At 38.5% G+C, this 22638-nt stretch overlaps 1 protein-coding gene across 16 annotated transcripts in view; it reads left to right on the top strand.

Annotated features, from left to right (window-relative positions):
* The window catches only part of UNC80 (unc-80 homolog, NALCN channel complex subunit), a 230144-nt gene that overhangs the window by 182801 nt on the left and 24705 nt on the right, over positions 1-22638 (top strand). For 15 of the 16 annotated variants that reach the window (XR_007718221.1, XM_050751390.1, XM_050751388.1 and 12 more), the window contains 9 exons: positions 2410-2580; positions 6082-6174; positions 7559-7594; positions 7929-8147; positions 15890-16090; positions 18246-18369; positions 19312-19437; positions 20701-20824; positions 21561-21767. Coding sequence is in view for 15 of the 16 variants with exons in the window: in XM_050751390.1 (XP_050607347.1) it covers positions 2410-2580; positions 6082-6174; positions 7559-7594; positions 7929-8147; positions 15890-16090; positions 18246-18369; positions 19312-19437; positions 20701-20824; positions 21561-21767 (1301 nt within the window). In the remaining variant the exon portion in view is untranslated. The remainder of the gene's footprint in view (positions 1-2409; positions 2581-6081; positions 6175-7558; positions 7595-7928; positions 8148-15889; positions 16091-18245; positions 18370-19311; positions 19438-20700; positions 20825-21560; positions 21768-22638) is intronic. The other variant, XM_050751397.1, reaches the window with a different exon arrangement.

Here is a 22638-nt window from a genome sequence, read left to right as displayed (position 1 = left end):
GATTTTTCTTTGTATTCATACTTCTTGGGGTTCATAGTGTTTCTTGAATATAAAGCTTGATAACTTTCAACAATTTTAGAAAATTTGACAAATAACTCTTCAAATATCACCTTTATCCCATTTTCTCTCCCCTCTCCATTTATGTATATATATATATTTTTTCCTCCTTAACCCCATGCTCTATATATGTCTCTTATGTTCTTTCCTGTATTTTCTATCATTTCTACCCTCTGTTCTTCTGTCTTGATGTTTTCCATTGTTCTTTATTACAGTTCACATTCATCTCTTCCTGTATCTAATCTACCATTAACACTTATCTTTCAGGTTTTTAATTTCAAATATTTCAGTCTTCAGTTCTTAGAATTTCCACTTTTTTAATAGATTTCAGAGTTTTGATGAAATTATCCATTTTGTTATTTCTCTTATTTAACATTTTAATCATTATTTTATAAAAATCTGTCTCTGATAACTTTAATATGTAGATCACTTGTGGCTCTGTTTATATTGTCTGTTCTTTTCTTTGGATTTTGATCCTTTGGTTTTAGCAGGACTGGGTAATTTTGACTACTGAGTATTGCATTAAAAAAAGTTGGAAATGCTTTGAGGATCTACCCGATGTTATCTTCCTCCAAAAATGATTCATTTTACTCTCTGACTAGTAACTGTGGTAGGGCAGATCATTTTAATTCAGTCTGTGATTCATTTGATTTAAAGTTGGGTTTCAGTCTTTGTAAGGGCTGTTCTATCTATTTCACACTCCTAGGATACAGCCTTCCATGGGTCTAACTCCTCTTTGGAAGTCCCTGAACTCCAATATATCTTTCTTCGCCATAATGAGGCTACTGAAAATTCTGCTTAGCTTCATAACTCTTAGCTGACATTTCTGCCTGGATTTTTCCTTAGCCTTTTGGCCCTAAGCAATTTACAAACTAGCAGATGCCTAGAAAAAAAGAGTGCTGCACAATGTCTGGATGAACCGAAGAAGCTTTCTTTCCCCCAGAAGTCTGGTACCTACAAAAGGTATCTGCTAGCCTTAGCTTCTACCTAATACCTTCAATATGTTTTAAAAATTTTGTCCACCCTTTCTAGTAAGACAATTAGTTTGCAGCAAGGTACTTTTTATTATTACAGAAAGCAGAACCGACTTCTTGCCTCCTTTTTTAAGTTGCCAAAAAATAGGAGAACTCAAAAAAGTATCATAGCTCTTTCTCCATACCCACCAAATTCTGATAATTGCCATTTCCTGCTTGTAGAGCACACATTATAGGCAAAATTATATTACCAGAAACCAGTATTTAGTATTTTAAAGAGCATAGCAAAAACTCATTGGTATCTGTAGGGAAAAGAATGGATCAAAGAAACTTGATTTCAGATTCTCTGGGATATCAACCGATCCCTGCTGTTTTCTAGAACCCACAATTTGTAAACTTTAACATAATTGGGGAATCTCTAAAGAAAAGATGGCTGGGTGTGGTGGTTCATGCCTGTAATCCCAGATCTTTGGGAGGCCAAGGCAGGAAGATTGCTTGAGGCCAGTAGTTTGAGACCAGCGTGGCCAACATGGTGAAACCCTATCTCTACCAAAAATACAAAAATTATCCGGGCACCGTAGTGCACGCCTATAATCCCAGCTACTGGGGAGGCTGAGGCAGGAGAATCACTTGAACCCAGGCAGAGGTTGCAGTGAGCCGAAATCATGCCACTGCACTGCAGTCTGGGCGACTGACAGAGTGAGACTTTGTCTCAAAAAAAAAATCTATATTGATGGTGTTATACACTTTACAACTTTAGAGGGGAAAACCCACTTTGCATAATAACTACTTAATCTCCATTTCCCCTTCAAGGTGTTTCTGACACCCCAATACTAAATTGAGTGTGGGCCCTATCCAGTGAGTGGTGTTCACTCACGTTATTAAGCAGGCATTGTCAGACCTCATCATAATGGCTGTTTCCAACATTGTTTGCTATTTAATTCCTTAAGCTTAGGAAGCCAGCCTCCCATGAAAGGGTTTTATGTTGTCTCAAAATTGTTGCAGCTGGAAAATCACTCTCAGCAAACTCCTGAATTGAAGTTTTGTTCTGAAGCCTGTTTCTCTAGATGGACTATATAGCTCCACCTATTATTCTGTTATTCTTTCAACCATTTATTTGTATATATGGCTAATTCCCCCGACTAGATCACATGTTTCTTTAAGGCAAGATTCATCGCCTTTTAGCAGGTGGTTAGTGAATTAATAATTGTTGGTCAACATTTCCAGCAGCTTTAACTACTTTTGATTTGGAGAGGCAAGGGGGCTTAGAATTCATTTTATCTCTAGATGCTTTTCATTGTTCTGTGCTCCTAAATGTGACACAACCAACAAAAGTAGAATGTAAAAGGTGACTCGGTTTTCTTTCTGTCGCTTAAAGTCTTCAGATGCTGATGGTCTTGGAAGCCTTAGTTCCATGTTACCTACAAAAGCTAAAGAGGCAGACATCACAGGTGGAGACAGTACCTGCTGCCCGAGAGGAGATTGCGGCCACTGCTGCTCTTGCGACGTCCCTACAGGCCCTTTTATACAGTGTAGAGGTCCTCACCAGGTAATCCCATTGGCAGAAATAGCTGCAGCCTTACATCATATGTATCCACTGGGAAAAAAAAAATGTGATGGGTAAAAATCTAAAACTCAATCTTTATTTACAGATATCTCCTAAACTCAGCCCTTTATGCCTTATAACTGTGAACAGTTCCTGAGTTATTTGAATAAATAATGTTAAGCACTCTGATTAGTAGTAGTAGTAGTAATAGTAATAATATTCTTACTATCATTGCTAAACACACATTTGCATATAGCTTGCTGAGCTTCTCCAGCAGTTATGACCCAGTGGTAAACACGTCTTGTGTAAGAGGGCCAATTTAGTGAATTTAAAGAGGTAATCTACATTTTTATTGGTTATTATATTATTTTATGAGACATGGAATGCCTACAATTCCAACTAAGTATTCTTTTATTATTTTACTGTTTGTGAAGTGTTGTGTTTTTTAACTATAATTTCAGAAACTACATAACCAGTATAAACAGCAGAATGTTGTCCTACTATTAGAATTAATAGATTCTCTGTGGGACAGGACTAAACAATGCTGGGAGATGAGAAATTTGGGAATGGGAAGGTAAATTGGCACCAGAGTTCAGCCCTAAACAAAGTTCAAGCAGTTAGTCCTGTCGCAAGATGCTTGGGTGCAGAAGCAGAGTCACTAAACTGCCATATGGCAGGAAAGGGGCAGGCAGGGAGCCCTGGATGAGATCAAAATAAAATAAAATCTGAGTGGGGAAGGTGGATGCAGGACACTACGCATACGATGGGCTTTCCTGCTCCGTTCCCATCTAAATTAGCTGCCAGGAAATATTCTTCCCCAGGATAGGGATGGGGAAACCTTTTACCTTTGCTCCTCCATTCCATTCTGCCATGCTGTGTGTCCAATCTAAAGTTCCAGATCCTTAGTGTGAAATTGTCTATGCCTCCACCAAAAGGCACCAACTCCCCCAGCCCCATCTTGCTGTGTTGGTAAGGGGGAAGCCCTTTAGTCCAAGAAGGACTTTTTCAGCATGCATCAGCAGGAAAGACAGAAAGTGGGTTGTAATTCATTAACATCAATAGATGTTTAGTTTCTAATCATGAGCTACATTGCCAAACTAGACAAGCAGAATATTGCCCAAAAGCCTTCTGTAGACTATCATCCTGAAATGTTCATATGCACCTAATCTAAGGAAATTGGAAGAGTTGGCTCAGAAAGCCATGACAAATTGCCTCCTCCAAGGAGAGATAGTTTTCTGTGCTATTGCTGATGGTTTCATGAAAGTCCCAGAAGAATATCCTAAAGAGGAAGGAAAGACTTACACTCTTCCTTCTGTACCCATCTGGTTATGTAACTAGCTTTTTCCTACAACTAGAGGAAAGAAAAGCAGTCAGTAGTTCCCAATTGCCACTGTATTTCTATTATATATCTATATCTATATATGTACAGATACAGATATATAGTTATCTATATCTATATATCTATATATAGATATATATATAGAGAGAGAGAGACAGAGAGAGAGAGAGAAAGAGAGAGACTCACTCTGTCACCCAGGCTGGAGGTCACTGGCATGATCTTGGCTCACTGCAACCTCTGCCTCCCAGGTTTAAGCAATTCTCATGCCTCAGCCCTGCAAAAAGCTGGGATTATAGGCATGTGCCACCACACCTGGATAATTTTTGTAGTTTTAGTAGAGACGGGGTTTCCCCATATTGGCCAGCCTGGTCTTGAACTCCTGGCCTCAAGTGATCCACCCACCTCGGCCTCCCAGAGTGCTGGGATTACAGGTGTGAGCCACCATGGTCAGCCTATTTCTCCTCATATTACATAATGTTAAAGCTTTCCTCATTTCTATACCTTTTTATAAGGATAAGTCAATTAACTTATCCAAAACTGACTTACTCAAAATGTCACAAAGAGTTATGGATGGAGCTCTAGCATTTAAAATTCTGTGGCTTTAAATATTCCAGTGCATTTAATATTCTTTTGGCAGAGAAGACTAGCCTCATTCGTTGGTAGTAGTTACTCAAACCAAAATTGGCTTCACTGTGTTTACAAAAAGAAGGTAAGAATCCCCTAATTTCTCCACGTTCCTAGTTTTTTTAATCTCAAGACAAAAGAAATTTAACAATTGTATAGGTAGTATTACATAAATATATCACAAGTACATTAGTTTTAACTGTTGTATAACATGTTATACAAACTTACAGCCTTTAAGCAAAACCCACTTATTGTCTTACAGTTGTGTAGGCCAGGAATCCAGGCAGGCTCAGCTGGATTCTCTGCTCAGGGTTTCTCAAGGTGGAAGTCAAGTTGTCAGCTAGTCCGAACTTTTATCTGAAGGCACTGGGGAAGAATGCACTTCCAAGCTCATTCCATTTTTTGGCAGAATCTAGTTCCATGCAGCTTTAGGTCTGAGGTCCCATTTCCTGGCTGGCTGTCAGCCAGGCCCCACTCTGCATTGAGAAGGCACCTGCATTTCTTCTCACATGCTCCCCTCTACCTTCCAGCCAGCAATAGCACCTTGAATCCTTATGCTTCAAATCTCTCTGCCCCCAGCCAGAGAAGACTCTGCTTTTGAAGGGTTGCTATGATTAGATTAGGCCTATGCAGACACTCCCCCTTTGGGCCACATAACGTAACATAATCACTAGAGTAACACCAAGGGGCAAAGATATTGGGAGCCATCTCTAAATTGTGTCTATCATAACAGGCACAGGACAAGGAGATCTGGTGTGATTGTTAAAAGCTTACTTTCTAGCCATCCCCAGCAGACAGAAAGTAAGCAACAAAGAAGCAAGCCTTGATGATTTCATAAAAGCAGTTGCTTTAAAAAACTGCATTATGCCTTTTTCGTCCTAGATGCCAATACAGAGGCAAATTTTACCTATTATGTAAAGTAAATCCGGCAGATATAAAATGAGACAATTCAAATCTATTACTAACCATCTAAATTACTGACTTACAATAGATACGAATTTACTCACTTTCCTGGGTAGCGTTAGGTGTGATGTGACTAGGAGAATTCTTTTATTCTTTGATAGTTTCTCAGAAAAAATAGAGTAGTTGATAATGTAGGTGTAGTTAATGTAGATAATGTAGTTGTAGTGTAGGTGGCCAAAGTGGTACATACATCCTTGCCTTTTACTTATCATCTAGAATGGTGAACTACCCAGTAAAACTGAAGAATGAGCTCTTAACTCTCCACTGGTACAGACTTAGAAGTCTGTAGATATTTCATAAATGTCTTGTTGGAAGAGTCATTTTGATGAGTTTATTACTCAGAGCCAAGAAGTGGAAGAAATTAAATCATGATGAGCTTATAAACCCCTGGGAATCAATGTTCCTTTAAAGTGCCTCTCAGAACAAACAGAAAAGCCCAAAGCTAGACAGCCTGTCTTTTGAAGACTCTAAAACTAACTTAAAACTTATGTGTGCTTCAGTAACTTGAGGATTTAATAAATGTTTCCACTTCTGTTGTTGTTGTTGTTTTGCTGTGGTGATTACTGTCATTGTTACAGGCCCATGACAGCCCCACAGATGAGCAGGTGTGACCAAGGTCATAAGGGAACCACCACAGCCAATCACACCATGTCGTCTGGGGTGAACACCAGGTAATTCACTGGCCCTTATTCTTCTATGGTCTCTCAATTTCATACAACCCGAATGTCAGCTGTTGCGAATGAAAGGAATCCTGAAAATAGTCAATATTGAGTGTGAAAACCTCCAAGGAAAAGAAAAGAAGGTGAGAGTTTAGAGTTACAAGAAAATACCAAGGCTTCTTTTGAAATTGCCAGAGAAATCTAAACCAACTTCATAAATAGGCATTTGTGTTGTTTTGTTTGCTTGAGCCTGCTAGATGTTCTCTGCCTCCTGGGTGGTCTTTGAACTAGTCCGGTGTTGTTTCATTTGCCTTCAACAAAAGGCAAATAAACAATAATAATCAGGAGGTGGTTTCTCATTCCCAGGGCACTAAGAGTCAACTTACCTTCATCTGGACAGATTTTCTGCAGACATTTCATCCAAACTTTGACATATGCCCTCAGATGATGCTTTTCATGGTTGTTAACTTAATCTCCTTCTTTTGTTTTGGTGTAACTCAGCTACTGGCTATACTAGTTAATATTTTACCCATTTCATTCCATCTGTGTTAGCTTTAAAGATTCTGAAATACACAAAAAGCCTAATTAGTTTCCTTCTACAAGGGAGATTTAAGATAGGGCAAACCGAAAATCAGCTTAAGAAAAAGTTCTCTTTTCCCAGTATGAAGTAGTTGGCATGGAAATCATAAGGAGAAATTCAATAAATTTTCACTCTCTCTGAAGCCTATTTTTAAGTGTGTATCATTATTCATGTAAAGTTAATTCCCTGCTCATCATATATATTCATATTAAAAATAAAACAAAAATAAATTCCAAATCCAGCTATAAATTGCCTGGTGTGATGGTTAACTCATGCCTCAATTTCCTATATTAAGGGAAAATGATATACTGTAGTTTAAGTGATATTTAGGGACTTCTCTAGGCTCATTGGGTTAAATGAGGGCTTCTAAAGAAGAAAGAGGGCTTCTAAAGTCTTAATATCCATGAATCACAAAGCAGTAAATCTCCAGAACTGAAAGGAAGTCAGCCATGATTCTCCTTCCCATCACTTAAGACAGAGCACATGGTATTAAAACTATAACTTAAATTTCAAAATGTCCAAAAATTAATCTCATCTGGCTATATTCCATGAGTTTGTATATATTTTTATAATAGTTGTCTTTACCCAAATCACACAACAATAAAACAGCTTTTGTAGCAGCTGTAATTGCAGTATATGTGGTAGCCAAATGAAAGATAAAGCTTTTATACTTTAGGAGTAATATATGTATATTTGTGAGCTTATCAAAATATATAGCTTCAAGGACTTGTCATATGAAGAAGTCTATAAGAAGCCCCAACCAAAGGACCCTGTTCTTGCTCTAATAGTTATGTAGACTGTTTCTCTAACTCCCAGGTACCAGGAACAAGGAGCCAAACTGCACTTTATCAGGTACAGAAAAACTTGCTCTAATTTCATACCAATTCTGACATCTTGAGATGATTGCCTTTTAAACTGGTTTATGGCTCTGTTAGATTTCGTTTGACGAATAACATACTATTTCCGGGTAAACCCCAAAAAGTAGCTTTACTACAATTTGGGATGACAATCTCTTCTAGGCTGAGAAGTTTTCTTTATCCTTCGGATGAGGTTCTCCTTGGCCTCATCCTACTGATTCGTTAACTCATTAGGATTCTTATATTTTTCTTCGGTGTGATACCCTCTTCTCACAACTGCCACATGAATACATTTTGAGACCCCTAGTTAATCTTTTACAATTTCCCAGGGAAAACCTTCATTTACTGGAGGAAGGGCAAGGCCTTCCCAGAGAGGAACTGGATGAACGAATTGCTCGGGAAGAGTTCAGAAGACCCCGGGAGTCCTTACTGAATATTTGCACAGAGTTCTATAAGCACTGTGGACCGCGGCTGAAGATCTTGCAAAATCTGGCTGGGGAGCCTCGGGTCACTGCCCTGGAATTGCTGGATGTGAAGTCTCACATGAGGTACTGGCCTCGCTTTCCCTGCCCCAAGTGTGAACACAGCTTGGCCCACATGTCTGAATGTGTGTGTTGGGTTGAGAGTGGGCGTTCTCCAGGAAAAACACTTAAGATAGAAAGATTTGTTTCCTGTGACTTAGGTACACATCATACAGAACCCTCTGGTCAAGTGTGCATTAAGTCCATCAAACAGGATCTTAGGGTGGACAAGGGGAAAGTGTTCTTAAGACAGAAAAGCATAGTTTATATGTTCGCTTCTCAGTAAAAAAGAAAGAAAGGGAAATTTTATCACCTGAATTCTTAGAAAAGTAGCCGCCTTCTCACTACTATTTACTGCCCAGATTCTAATTTTTCACAGGAATTGAATGTTTCTTCTCTGTTATTTTACATGAGGAACGCACAACTGCTCTCTGCTTCCAGGGTCCCTAAAAAGCCTGTAATGAACCCTGCAGGAAAGTAAGCAGTTTTAACTCAGCCAACTTGTTTATATATATCCCCTTTATATAAACAGCCTTCCAACCGTTAAAAAAAAATGTGTCCTGGTAAGAATTCTGAACTAGATGAGGCCAGTTGTCATTTACATGTTTTGCTCTTAGTGTGCTAGGGAAAGGCCCCAGAATTACCTCCCTGTGCACTCATATTTCATCTTCCTACAGGGTTGCTATTTCACTTGAAATTCATGCCAAAGGCTGTATTTGTGTTTCAAAAGGAACGTGATTCCAGAAGACCTTCTATTCAGATTTATAATCATTTGTTAAGGGTGATGAAAATCCCTTCAAAGAAAAATGTCATGGATATCAGAAGATTCACTTGGAAAATTTAATGTATCTATAAAGGTTAAGGTAGAGTTAGGTCCAGCCACTTCCAAATAATGTTGCAATTTGGCAAAACTCACAGTTTCCTGGTTATTGCCTTTTTTTAATTTAGGAAGTACTCAATGAAGGAAAATGAGAAGACAGAAATGTACAATGAACGCAGGTTCTTTTTCTTCCAGTGTAATTTCACATTCTTTGAATTGCACACTCACACCCAGCACTGCCCTGGAGAACCCCAGGGCCTCACTGGAGTTCACACTCCCTGCTGTGCAGTAATGAGGACGAGCTTATTTCACACTGAAAAGTTCAGCTCCTAGAAGGGAGCCTTCAGAGAAAGGGGAGGGACATTTGGAGTGTCAAGGTCCTGCTGTCATAGCAACCTAGGGATCTATTCAGCCCCTCCACTTCCTTTTCCACTGGTCTGCTCTAGCTGACCTAAGCGATTCTGTGAACAGAGAAACATCACATTCCCAGAGTCAGAAAATCACTATGACCAATGGCCATTTTGTGAGAGAAAGGGAAAAATATTCCTAAAAGATAGATGTGTGTGTGTGTGTGTGTGTGTGGGGGGGGGGGGGGGGGGGGAGAGAGAGAGAGAGAGAGAGAGAGAGAGAGAGACTATGAGATAGTGACTGTCCCATAACCTGACGATCTTCCGTAGGGCATTTCGAGGGAGGGGACAGCAAGAGTCAGAGAGGCCTGGAGCTCCCTCTAGAGGCCAATACCTATTAAAGGTTAAATGAACTAGAAATGATTTAGCTCCGAGCCTGGCACTGATCTGGACACAATAGATACTAATGCTAATGAGAATGGTCCAAATACTGTGTTAAACACTGGGGATGTACACTAAGGTCCTGGTCTTCAAGATTATCATGGCTCAATGCAAGAGGCACATAAGAAAATAACTATAATACAAAGTTGCAAGTACTATAATCTCATAGGCATTTATGTATTATTATGTAAAGGATTTGAGGCAACTCAGCAAATATGTGAAGGGAGAGTATATACAAATTATAGAGTCAGGATAATGTGAAAGATTTTCAAGGAGTTAATTATCTTTATGATAAGATTAGCACAGGAAATCAATATAAGATCATATTAGATTTTATTCATGAACCATAAATTTGGCTTTCTTAGTTATCAAAGCAATGAGTGAAAAAAAGATTAATTACAAAATCATAATATAAATAAGTTAAAAACAAAACAGTTGCTCGGTAAAACAATACTTTTTTAAAATACGAAGAACAAGAAAAATCTTGTAGGGGCCAAGGGAAATTTTCCCCTTGAGTCTCTGAAGGTTTGCTGAAAATCAACTGATAAAAGACAGATAATAATCAAAAAGCATGAAAATGTATTTGATCATAGTTGTACCTGACACAGGAGCCTTCAGGATGAAGACCCAAAAATACAGGGGAAGCTCTCCATTTTTGTTTAACAAAGTATGGATAGCCATGTATAAATATGATTGGACAAAAAGGGTATGATCTCATTAGACCAAGTGAGGAAACCCAGCATGGCCTGTGTTTTTAGATTCTTCTTGGCCTTTCTGGTTAGCATTCCTTCCTTCTGGGAATGGGGCAAGACCGTTTCTGGAAAGGGGGCGTTCTTACGACCTACAGTCAAACAAGATGGGTCAGACAGTTTCTGTAGGGCTAGTTTTTACACAGAAAGATGGGGTAAAATTAGTGTAATACCTTTAAGTTTTATGACTGGCTTCAGGAAAAAGGGTTCTGGTTTCAATGACCTGCTTTGAGGAAAAGGGTCTCCAGTTTCCATGACTAGCCTTGGAAAAGAATGAGAGGCCACAGAGAGGAGGGCAGGAGAAGATCAGTGAAACACTTTGGCTTCTGAGGTCTTCATTTTGGGGTATTGCTTTCTGAGCTTCAACAGTCACTTGGTTGGTGTTTGTTAAAGGAAAGAGTGGTGAGAACAGAGTCCTCAGCAACATCCCTATAGTAGATAAAGTGCTGGTTGTACATGGCTGGATGCCTGTTAGTATATAAAGTTGCCACAATGTCATAATGCAGTTCAGCAAAAGCAATTGATCTGAAGCCAGGATAATGTCATTCAAGAGCTCAGCTATTTCATGGCCTGGGTCGATAGGAGGGCAACATTTTTATTGCCCAGGGAATATTTAGATTAAATGCCCTTTATTAATGCCATTTCTCACAACAACCTTTTGAAAAAGACAGGCCTGCCATAGTCTCTGACCAAATAGAGATATTCTATGTTGCTGAGTAGGGGCGGATCCAGATGCTTTGAACTTACACTAAGCAAAGGATGTAATTAAGGCTCCTCTTATAAATTAAGGGTGCCCTTGAATATATGTAGAAGTCAGAGCTTAATATATAAATTTGCGAATTGAGGGTAGTATTAAATCGTTCTTAAATTATAAGAATAGATAATGTCACCCAAGAATGAAAAGTTGATTTTTAAAAAGAGAAAGAGAAATGGGATGATATAAAAAATACAAATGTTTGCCGAAATAATTCGAATCAAACCAACAAGTTAAGAAGCATTGCTAAGGCAGTCTGTACTCCTGAATTTGCAGAACGTATGGTTGATTACAAGGCTCTTGACGAAAATATTCTTGATTAGATAGAGTCTCTGCCCTACAGAAATGTATTGCTTCATTTGTCCAACCCAGTGCTGCCAAATAAGCTGGATAACAGAATCTGCAAATTCTCTCTCTCTCTCATGTGCGGTCTCTATCTCTCTCATTTTCTTTCTTTCTCTTTTCCTCTCTCCTTCACCCTCTTAATGGGAAAATCTCTTGTGTTCCAACTGGGAAAGAACCATAGGAAAGTTTTTTGGTTATGCATGTGATAGTACAGCAAAGACTGTGGGAAAGGGAAATTTTGTTTTATGTGCAAAACGAATTTATTTTGTCACGTGACCAGGAATTAGTGAAATTCAGGTAGTAATCCATAAAATGGCTCTTAAATTCAGCTCTAAGTATTCTTTGGAAACTTAAAATAGACAGATTGATTATTTCACAAGCACTTCTCAATGTTATCTTTAAAATAATAAGAGAAAAGAAATAAGTGCATATAGATATACTCTTATTTGTCACACAAATAACCTGAGAAGTAAAGAATTATTTTCTGTATATCAAATTCATGAGAAAGAGATAAACAAAAGAAATGTATAAGCGTTTAAAATGATTTCTTTAAAGCACTCACATTCACACACAATTCCAGGACAATGTGAATATGTTCAGTTTGGAGAGAAGACAGTGGGAATTAGGAGACAATAACTATTTCTTGATAATGAAGGGTCATGATAGAGAAGATGGATTGGATTTATGCTTTCAGAATTAAGCCTAGTAGGAAGAAATTCAAGGGAATTTGGAGGCCTAACATGAAAGTAATCTCTCACAGTGTGGACCTCCAAAGATGAAATAAGTTGCCTTGTACAGTAGTGAATTTTCTATCCATGGAGCTAGTCACACAAAGCAATTGTAGAACAATCTAAATAATTAGAGAGGTAATGGCCTTGGCTGTGATTTGTAAACCAGGATGTCTATCAAAATCAACTGAGGAGCTCTTACCCTCTAGATCCTTTCAAACAGTTATTCGCTCTTCTGTTCTCTTGGAGTAATCACAATTTCTCTTTATTACAATGCTATAGTTAATATGTGAGATAAAGAATTATATGATATTGCCACTGCACTATTCCTAATGCATCAGTGGATCTGTGCAGTGACTAAGAATATCATAGATATCATAAAACAAGTATCATAAAACGAGCTAATATCATAAAACAAGTGACAACTAGGAATCCTGTACCTCCTGGCGGAAGTACACACCACACACACCACCTGCTAAGTACTCTTGCCAAAAAATCAAAACTGAGTCTGCAGATGTAGGCCCTGGATTTAACTTCCAATTGAATTAAATACAAAGGCAGTAGGATAGATTAAATTACACCGTGGAGATTCAATCAGCAAAATTCAGAGTGTTGCTACAGAGAATTTCTTTAATAAATAAAAAGATAAGGCCGGGCGCGGTGGTTCATGCCTGCAATCCCAGCACTTTGGGAAGCCGAGGTGGGCAGATCACAAGGTCAAGAGATCGAGACCATCCTGGCCAATATAGTGAAACCTTCGTCTCTACTAAAAATACAAAAATTAGCTGGTCGTGGTGGCACGCACCTGTAGTCCCAGCTACTCAGGAGGCTGAGGCAGGAGAATCACTTGTACCTGGGAGGCAGAGGTTGCAGTGAGCCGAGATCGCACCACTGCACTCCAGCCTAGCAACAGAGTGAGACTCCATCTCAAAAAAAAAAAAAAAGTCAAGATAGCAAAAAAGTACAGAAGAGGGGGAAATCTGCATATTAAAAGAGACTTAAAGACATCAACAAATTGAAATTTATGGGCCTTATTTTTTCCTAATTTCTAAAAAAAAAAAAGTAAGTATGAGATAGTGTCTGAATATTGAAAACTGACTGGATATTTGGAATTTTTCAAAAAGAAGAATTATTTTTAATTTGTTAAATGTCATATTGTGTTGTGTTTAATTTTTCTGAGTCCATGATTTGGAGACACATACTGAAATATGTCTGGGTAAATGGTATGATGCTTGGGATTTACTTTAAAATAGTCTAGGGTGGGGAAAGGGGGAGTGTTTGAGGGTATAAGTAAAACAAGAGTCACTGTAGGCCGAGTACAGTGTCTCACACCTGTAATCCCAGCACTTTTGGGAGGCTGAGGCAGGCAGATTGCTTGAATCCAGGAGCTCAAAACCAGCCCAGTTAATGTAGCAAAACCCCATCTCTACAAAAACTATAAAAATTAGCCAGGCATGGGGCTGTGCATCTGTAGTCCCAGCTACCTGGGAGGCTGAGGTTGAGTGATGGGTATATTGGGGGCTTACTATATACTATATACTCATCTCTCTACCTTTTTATATGTTTGAGATTTTCCACAATAAAAGTTAAAAATATACAGATTGCTGGGCCCAGACCTTAGAAGTTCCTTTTTTTTTTTTTTTTAGATGGAGTCTTGCTCTGTCACCCAGGCTAGAGCACAGTGGCACAATCTCCTCAGTCTCTCGAGTAGTTGGGATTATGGGCGCCCATCACCACGCCCAGCTACTTTTTGTATTTTTAGTAGAGATGGGGTTTCACCATCTTGGCCAGGCTGGTCTTGAACTCCTGACTTCATGATCCACTGGCCTCGGCCTCCCAAAGTGCTAGGATTACAGGCATGAGCCACCACGCCCAGCCAGAAGTTCTTATTTATGAGATTATTGGAAGTCCTGGGAAATTATATTTTTTTCATTTTCCTTTTAAGTTGTGTTTTAAAAAAAAATAAATAAAAATAAATAAGAGGTGCCAGTGTGAACCTGACTGCCTACAGGATATTATGACTATTATGAGCTTTTTCAACCCTAAAATTCCATGACTCAGGGAAGATTATTTTCAAAGCTTTTCCAGTACAAACTTATCAAAACAAACAAACAAACAAACAAACAAACCTTATTTTTCCGTTTATCTCAAAACTCCTCCTCTCTTTAGTAACAATCCTGAAAACTTTCCATGTATGGTATGGCTGCTCCTGCTGATGCCATCCACACATGCATTCCTAGGTAGCATTATGCCTGTCTGCTCCCCTCCTCCATCAGGAATCCTCTATCCTACATTCCAGTTCCATAGAATCCTTTGCCTGACTAACTCAACATGTACTGATTGAAGCCAAAGATTCAAATAATGGGTGGTAGTAACTTAATGTATTACCCTTCCTAAAGAAATTTGTTTTCAGATGAATTTTCAGTATCTTGACAAAGAATACGAACATTTCAGCCACTGTGTCTTAGGTGTATTTTTTAGAATATAAGCTTTTTTTGAGGAAAAAAAAATCAAGCTCAAATCATACAGCATGTTGTAAGATATTTTTATGAATGAGTATACATTACCTCTTAATATTATCTTGTATGCATTCTGGATCTACTCAGTATATTTTATCAGGAGCCACTGTAAAGTGTTTAAATACTTTCTCTTTCATACAAAATTAAATTAAGTTGGCTTTAAGGCTATGTACATCTTTATATTTGTATTATTTATTATTTGGAAATTGGTAATCCATATCTAGTTCTGAAGATTATTTCGTTAACTATTACATTTACTAGAAACCTTATTTGCCCAATTAATCTATTTGGCCAATTCTCCTTCAGAAAATCTAACACTTAGAACATCAACACTTGGGTCTGGTAACTGCAAGCCTGGGCCAACCCTGAGGGAAGCACAACTTTCCCCCTGGCAGTTTCTGTATGGAACCAAGTTGGGAAATCTAAGAAGTAGAGACAACCAAAACCAATGTCATCCAGACAGTACAACTGGGTCTATTAGATAAAGAATCTCAACAGAGAGAAAGGATCCATGTATAAGACAAAAAGAGAGGAGGAGGCTTTAAAGGAGAGGAATGGAAATGGAGCCTGAAGAACTCCTTGGGTTGCAACAAAAACCAAGAGCATTTTTTATTGGCTTTGACCTTGACTATGGGTACTGAGGGAGTTCTGAAGCCATGAAATTTCCGAGGACATTGGATATTAGTGATTTTATTGTTCATTAAAGTTAGGTTCTCTTTTATATGCATATATGTCATATATATAATATACATGTACATCCTCAGAAGTGACATTCTCTAAATGTATTTGGCCTATCCTTAATCTCTGGATTGTAGTTTCCTTATCAGATGCTCTTTACATGTCGTCTCTGAAACATTCTATGATTCTCTATTAATATGGATGTGTAGGTATCACTGTTCTGGTATATGGGAGAGCAGAGGGATAGAGGATGTTGGGAAGAATGTTCTTAGTTCAGGCAGTAGGTGGTCTGGAAGGGGTGATTAATATGATGCTGTGTAGAAAAATTCCCATTGTGTAATTCTACGCTTATTTTATATATTCATATATACACATGTATATATTTTAGGTTGGCAGAAATTGCACACTCCCTTCTGAAGCTGGCACCATATGACACTCAGACAATGGAGAGTCGTGGGCTTCGGCGCTACATCATGGAGATGCTACCCATTACCGACTGGACAGCTGAGGCAGTGAGGCCGGCCCTCATCCTCATTTTAAAAAGATTGGATAGAATGTTCAACAAAATTCATAAGATGCCTACTTTGAGGTGAGAATGCCTCCTAGTTAGCTGTTGCTATCACAAATGTCAAAGTTAAGATTTCTCATTTTTTAAGATGGTAGATCATTCTGGAGTTGAATGAATGACTTGAAAGTTTTCTCTGGTATATGTGCATGGTTAATAGGGTTTATGAATGCCTAAGTGGCAAAGCCTACATTTTGAGAAAACTAACATTTTCTTTAAAAGTATATGTGCTTATCTTGAAAAATCTATCCATTTCTTAGCTGTCACGCTCCTCATCTGACACAAATAAAAATTTCAATTAGTACCCTTTAATCCCTTTTAAAATAAGGGAGGGTAGGCGTTATAAATGGAACAACTAATGAGAAAAGAAAATGAATTTTATGTTCAATATACTATATTTAACGTAGCTAGTTAACATATTTAGGTACCAGTTTAGAGAAATTCCAAGCTTTACAATAATCGCCAAGCAGCAGCTTAAAAATTCGCAGGATTGAAAACAAACACCTAATTTTCACTTTTTAACCTAATTCAGTGTGGTGCTAATGAACACTATTAATGCTTGATCTTTGTTCAGTGACCTGGGAAATATTCATTGGTAGCCTACATATTAGCAGATGTTTTTGAACCACTCAGAGATGTGAACCCAGTTTGGAAACTATAGTGATAGTGAGCAGATAGTTCAACAGGTTAATATTGGTAAACCCACTTACTCAGAAATTTCAAGTTTGGGTTAGTGAGAACATTTTCTGTCCTTTTAAACTAAACCCAAAAATCAGTGCAACTCCTTCCCAAGAATTTATAGCACTTAATGTTCAATTCATCAGAATTTTTCAGATATTAGTCCATCATCTCCTTCACACTAATCCAGCCTTCAGGAGTCATTAAAACAAATTGAAAATTTTTATTCTAATAATTGATTATTTGTTTTTATATTCTTTTATACCATGGTGATGACTGCCTATACATTATTTCAAGGTTATTTATTTCAATGGCATGGAAATGCCTGTTTTAAAACACTATTTCTTTAGTGATCCCAATAGAACATTTGTGTCTATCAGCAAATGGCTTATCAAAGATTTATAACTGTCTCACAAGGGTGTGTCGAAATAAATTCCTTTCTTAAATACTTGGTATCTAAAGATGTTAAACATCTCTAAAAATGACCCATTTCTCATATAATTAAGCCCACTATAAAGAACATCATGCTTCCCGAAAGTAGATTTCTGGATTAGTATACAGGCTTGGTCAGTGGTAGGCAATTTTCTTGGGAGATATGCTATGAATATGGAGTTGGCTTGGATTTAAATTTGTTAGGTGATCTCAGTTCAACACAAGAAATGTTGGCTGAACCTGACCTGCACGTTACCTTCAGTGACGGAGATGTCACATAGCCTCATTTATGAATATGTTTCCATTTGTCGTTGCAGATCCCATTTTGCTAGGAAATATAAGCTTAGAAAGTATTGCCAGGAAAATATAAGGAAATACTGTTAATATCAGTAAAGCCCAAGTTGTTTATTTTGGGGCCATAGGGATGAATCTTTCAGTACTAGGACAATTATGAAATGGATTGACTTTTATTACAGAAAATTCCATATTCATTTAATTGGGTTATGTATACAGTAACACCATTTATACTACCATACAAAGTAGCCAAAAAATACATATCATTTCTTGGGAGGCCAAGAAAGAACATTGTTTAAGTAAACTATTTTCTTCTAATGTGATCTTCTTGGCAGGAGTTAAGCTATATAAATCAAATCAGTGGTAGTCTGGTGTAAAAACTGATGGGCATGTGTAGTCTGATAAACAGGTTTCAGAAATGTAGCTGGGGTCAGATTAGTTCTATTGGGAGTAATTACCCCTGTGATCAGTTTTCTACGATGGTAGTCGTAGGACCCTCTGTCAAAGCTAAAACCAGGGAAATTAAAATGCAACCCGTTCATCATCTTTGTTTTTTCTTCAATAGATTTAGTCGAATGGGGCAGGCCTGCCTCTGCTACGTTTTCAGTATCTTCTTCCCCTCCCAGTGTGCTCTGTGCTTTTGGAACAATATGGGTAAACTTCATCCCAGAGACACATCCTGTCTTAGATGGCGTCAGAATCACTGTCTCATTCACTTGTTTCAGACTCTCCAGAAGGGACCCAAGCCGCTAATGGCGCCTATATTGTATTCCAGGCGACAGGTTGAGTGGGAGCCTGCCAGCAATTTGATTGAAGGGGTTTGTTTGACACTTCAGAGGCAGCCAATCATATCCTTCCTGCCTCACCTTAGGTCACTGATCAATGTCTGTGTCAATCTGGTGAGTAGCCAAGTGGCAATCTTACGAAACTTTGCACAATGTAACTCTGCTATTGACTTCTCTGAATTGAAGATTTACAGGTCAACCACTTTGTGCCCCTATCTGCCCATGAAAACAGACGGCTCAGGTGACACTGAAAATAGTGAGGTACATTTCAAGGTGGTGTGTGGGGAGATCCAGGAACCCATCCCTACACAGAAGGGATTTTGGTGTGCTGCTTCCCATGCGCTACTTTGACAATTCACCTCTTCAAGTTGCGCTGAGAGTTGAGGGCTGCCAGTTGGAGAGTGGGGTGGCGGAGCCTGCACAATTGGCTAGAAGTTGAGGTAGTCTGGGTGGGGGAACTTAAAATGCAAAGACGATTTTTTTCTTTTATGGTGCAAAATGACACTATGAGTTGGCCAGTCTAGGATTTATGTGAAGAAAAAAATATTTTTAATTGTTTATGTAATATCTAGAGTCTGGTCCTGACAAGGTTTTGTAAAATGTATAGAAACCATGTTAGAGCATCTCATTAAATAGGACCTGCTGCTTCACTAGCTGAGCAATAAATCTGTAGTTGGAATGCCTAGTGCAAATAGAGCTGTTGCCATCATCATTGTTGTCAGTATTTGCTCCATCAAGGAATGTTGACTGCATTCCTTTGAATTCACAAGTAAGTGTCCAATTTCCTGATTAGAATAGCTTTTTGATTCATCTCTCATTATTTACATAGTTAACTATAAACAACATTCTACAAAACCTTGGCTGAATTCAGTGTAATGTTCGATCTGACTCCAGACATTACATGCCTTCAGAAGGCATCAAGAAAGAAATGATTGAAAGTAACATGCCCAACCTTCAATTTATTATTTTTATTATCATCATCATTGAGACTCCCTTACTACGGTTGCATGAAGTTGCAATAGTCAAGGCTGGTCATGTGCTCTGTTTGTATTTCAGGTCATGGGAGTGGTAGGACCTTCCAGTGTTGCTGACGGATTACCCCTTCTTCATCTCAGCCCTTATCTCTCACCACCTCTACCCTTCAGCACAGCTGTTGTCCGGCTTGTAGCGTTGCAGATACAGGTGTGACTGCCTTACCTGTTTGTCACGCTCATTAAGTTGCTGGTTGAGGCACCAGATCATGGTGTTCTCGTTTTTTCTGCAAAGGCTGGGCAAAATCTGTGAAACAAAAGTGTAAACATCTCCAAACTTTTATAGATTTGGAGCTTCAGCCCTGAGCTTGGCCCTAAGTTGTGCTTCTGTAATTCTTCTTGAGATCTCAAATATAGCAGAGTCATTTAGTCCTGCCACAACTTCAGGAACCACTTCAGTCATTTAAAATGTGTGCAAAATAATGGTTCACAGATAATCAGCTCACAATTGTTAATTAAAAGAGGCAGTAATATTCACAGTCTGGTTTTAAATTATTTTCAGAAAGAATTGCAATATAAAATTCTTTCAGATGTTATCACTAGACTTTGAATATCTTAATTTTCTTTAATGATTGTGGGTTGAATATTATGTGTGCTTTTTTAAAGGAAATTCTCCCCCTTAATTTATTTCTTAAAATTAAAGTAATCATTCCCAAGGCCAAAAACAAACAAACAAACAAAAAAAAAAAACAAAACAAAACTGCAGAATCCCAAGTCTCCTGAGTATTTCTGTGTGTCAACCAGTTTTACACAATGAAAAATCACTGGAAAGCTCTTTAATCAATGGAAAGTACACAACTGATGTAAGTGGATAACTGACCCATCCATTGTTTGACAACCAAACTTGATGGCTCATCATCCAGAGAATGGGTAGATGATAGAAAAGAGATCAAGTAAGAGCTATGGCTACTGTGCAGAAGAGTGACATCCCTAAAGTGATACACATTAATAACTTATGTACAAAGATCACATATTTCTTTCTATATTGCATATTGTTTCCTGGCTTGAAGAAGGCCTTTCATGGCAGGTGCCAGAGGAATAACTCCCAAATGGAGCAAGTGAGAAGTTCTGATTTTCTTCCTTCTCCTTTGTTGTTAAAATATTTATTGGTGGAAAAATAGAGAAAATTAATGGGGACATGAAGTTGTTTTTGTACCTGACCATAAGTATTTTTATTTTTCATTTAATATTCAAGATGTTACTATCTTTTTAGGTATATAGCTCTCAATTATATCAAGACAATGGTAAAGTATCAGTTTTGGGTGAAGCTTGTATGCTCTACAGATGACAATTGAACTCATAGTTTACAGGAGCAGCCAGCAGGGAGTCACCGTCTCCATCATACTGTGTAAAAACAAACATACTAAATGGGTGTGGTGGTCAATTAATCTTTTTTTCTATTATTGCTGCACAGGCTTTAAAAGAAGATTTTCCTTTAAGCCATGTGATCTCCCCATTCACCAATCAAGAGCGAAGGGAGGGGATGCTTTTAAATCTGCTCATCCCATTTGTGCTCACAGTAGGATCTGGAAGCAAAGGTCTGATTAATTTAACTAAAGGAAATTTATCATTGTCGTTGTGTTTTCTTAAATGTCAGGCTGCTATTTCTTTTTCCTGTTCCCATGAAGGCTATCACTGAAGTCAATCTGAATGATTTAAATAGGGTCATCTTAGGGAATAAGAGTTTTTCTTTCTTTTCAGTTTAGCTACCTGGGACCAGAGTTTCTCTGCTCTACTTCTTAGAAGATACATCCTATTTAAAGACATTTCAGTACAGCAAAAATCAGGGAACAGTGGTTCAATTCAGTTGAGAAAATGGTATTCATTGAAGTACAATATAAGAATTGACAGGTGAACAAACTTGTACAACCTACAGACACTGGGTTTAGCAGATATCCTGCCACTATCATTAAATTACAATGTATTTTCATTACTCTTTCTTCTTAGGGGTAGAGGGATTCTTTTAAAAAAAGTTTATCTCAAATGTAAGTACAGTGCATCATGAGTATTTGCAAAAAGAAAGGAGATTGAAATGGTAAGCGAGACATTTGGCTAAGACCACAAGGTTTTGGGTACCCACTATGGAGAAAATACTCAGGTGCCAGGAACACTGTCTCTGTCCATTGGTAAAGCTGTACTTGATGGGAAACACCTGAATTTCTAGGGTGTTGTAGTTTGGACTTGGAAAGAGCTGAGTTTTTCTGTATCTAATGTGGACAGTCTACCTTGTGATGTTTTTCTTTCCACTTCCCTCTTCCAAATTGTGCCCCTTAGATAGTCCCTGGCTGGAGCAGCCTGAGGTGCAGCTGCTGCTGCAGACGGTCATCAATGTGCTCCTGCCACCGCGGATCATCAGCACATCTAGGAGCAAGAACTTCATGTTAGAGAGCTCCCCAGCCCACTGCTCCACCCCTGGGGATGCAGGGAAAGACTTGCGCAGGGAAGGGCTGGCTGAGTCCACCAGCCAAGCAGCATACTTGGGTTGGTACTTTCTTTATCTCTCTGTTTGTGCATGTGTATGTATATATATGTGAAAACATATGTGTAGATAGCTAGATAGATAAATAATTAGATGTAATTAGTTAAGTTCCAACTTAGAAAGAATTTGGAGGGACCTTAAACCAGAATATATTTAAAGAAACCTCAATCCAGAATGTATTTAAAGAAGCCACTTGAACAAGAAACATTACCGTTGCAAAAGAGTCTGGTTTCCTTCAGTAAACATATGCCAAAAAACAACATGGTTTCACATCTGCCATGCCTAAATTACTTGGCTGTTTTATGTAAGAGTGTCTGGGTTTGTAAGGAAGGCATCTGCAGTAAAGATTCTTCCATGCTGATTAAGTACAAGTTCACTAGTGAGATTCAGTAGCTGCTATGAGATCTAAACTCAGTCTAGTATACAAAGACACAACATTGCACAACACGTGGGGCTCATTGGTCTGTCACCTATATAAATGGGGTTCTGGAGTTGGGTAGTCTACATCCTGTGCAGCAAGATTTGGTGACCTTGCAATATGTTATGCCCCCTACTAGCTATTTTTCCTCCCTTAAAATGTCTTTAATCTCCACCTTGATCATTACTCTAGTGAGGCCAATCCAGTCCTGCTCCCATAGGCTTCCCAATCCCTTTCCCTCTTTGACTCCTACTTTCCCATTATCCCGTGCTGCCTTTAACCTGGTCCTGACCCATGGAGCAATGGAAAGCCACTGTTTAGCCCTGAATGAACTGGGCCAGCAGGAAAAGACTACTCTTGCCATAGCGCTGAGAATAAGGGGCACTGGCAGTGGGGAATTTCAAAAATGAGAAAGTATTGCCTGACATTTTTCAATTCACCAAAGCAGATATTGG

This window comes from Macaca thibetana, chromosome 12, assembly GCF_024542745.1.
Source record: "Macaca thibetana thibetana isolate TM-01 chromosome 12, ASM2454274v1, whole genome shotgun sequence".
Lineage (NCBI taxonomy): Eukaryota > Metazoa > Chordata > Mammalia > Primates > Cercopithecidae > Macaca > Macaca thibetana.
This window is presented reverse-complemented; position numbering and strand designations above follow the sequence as displayed.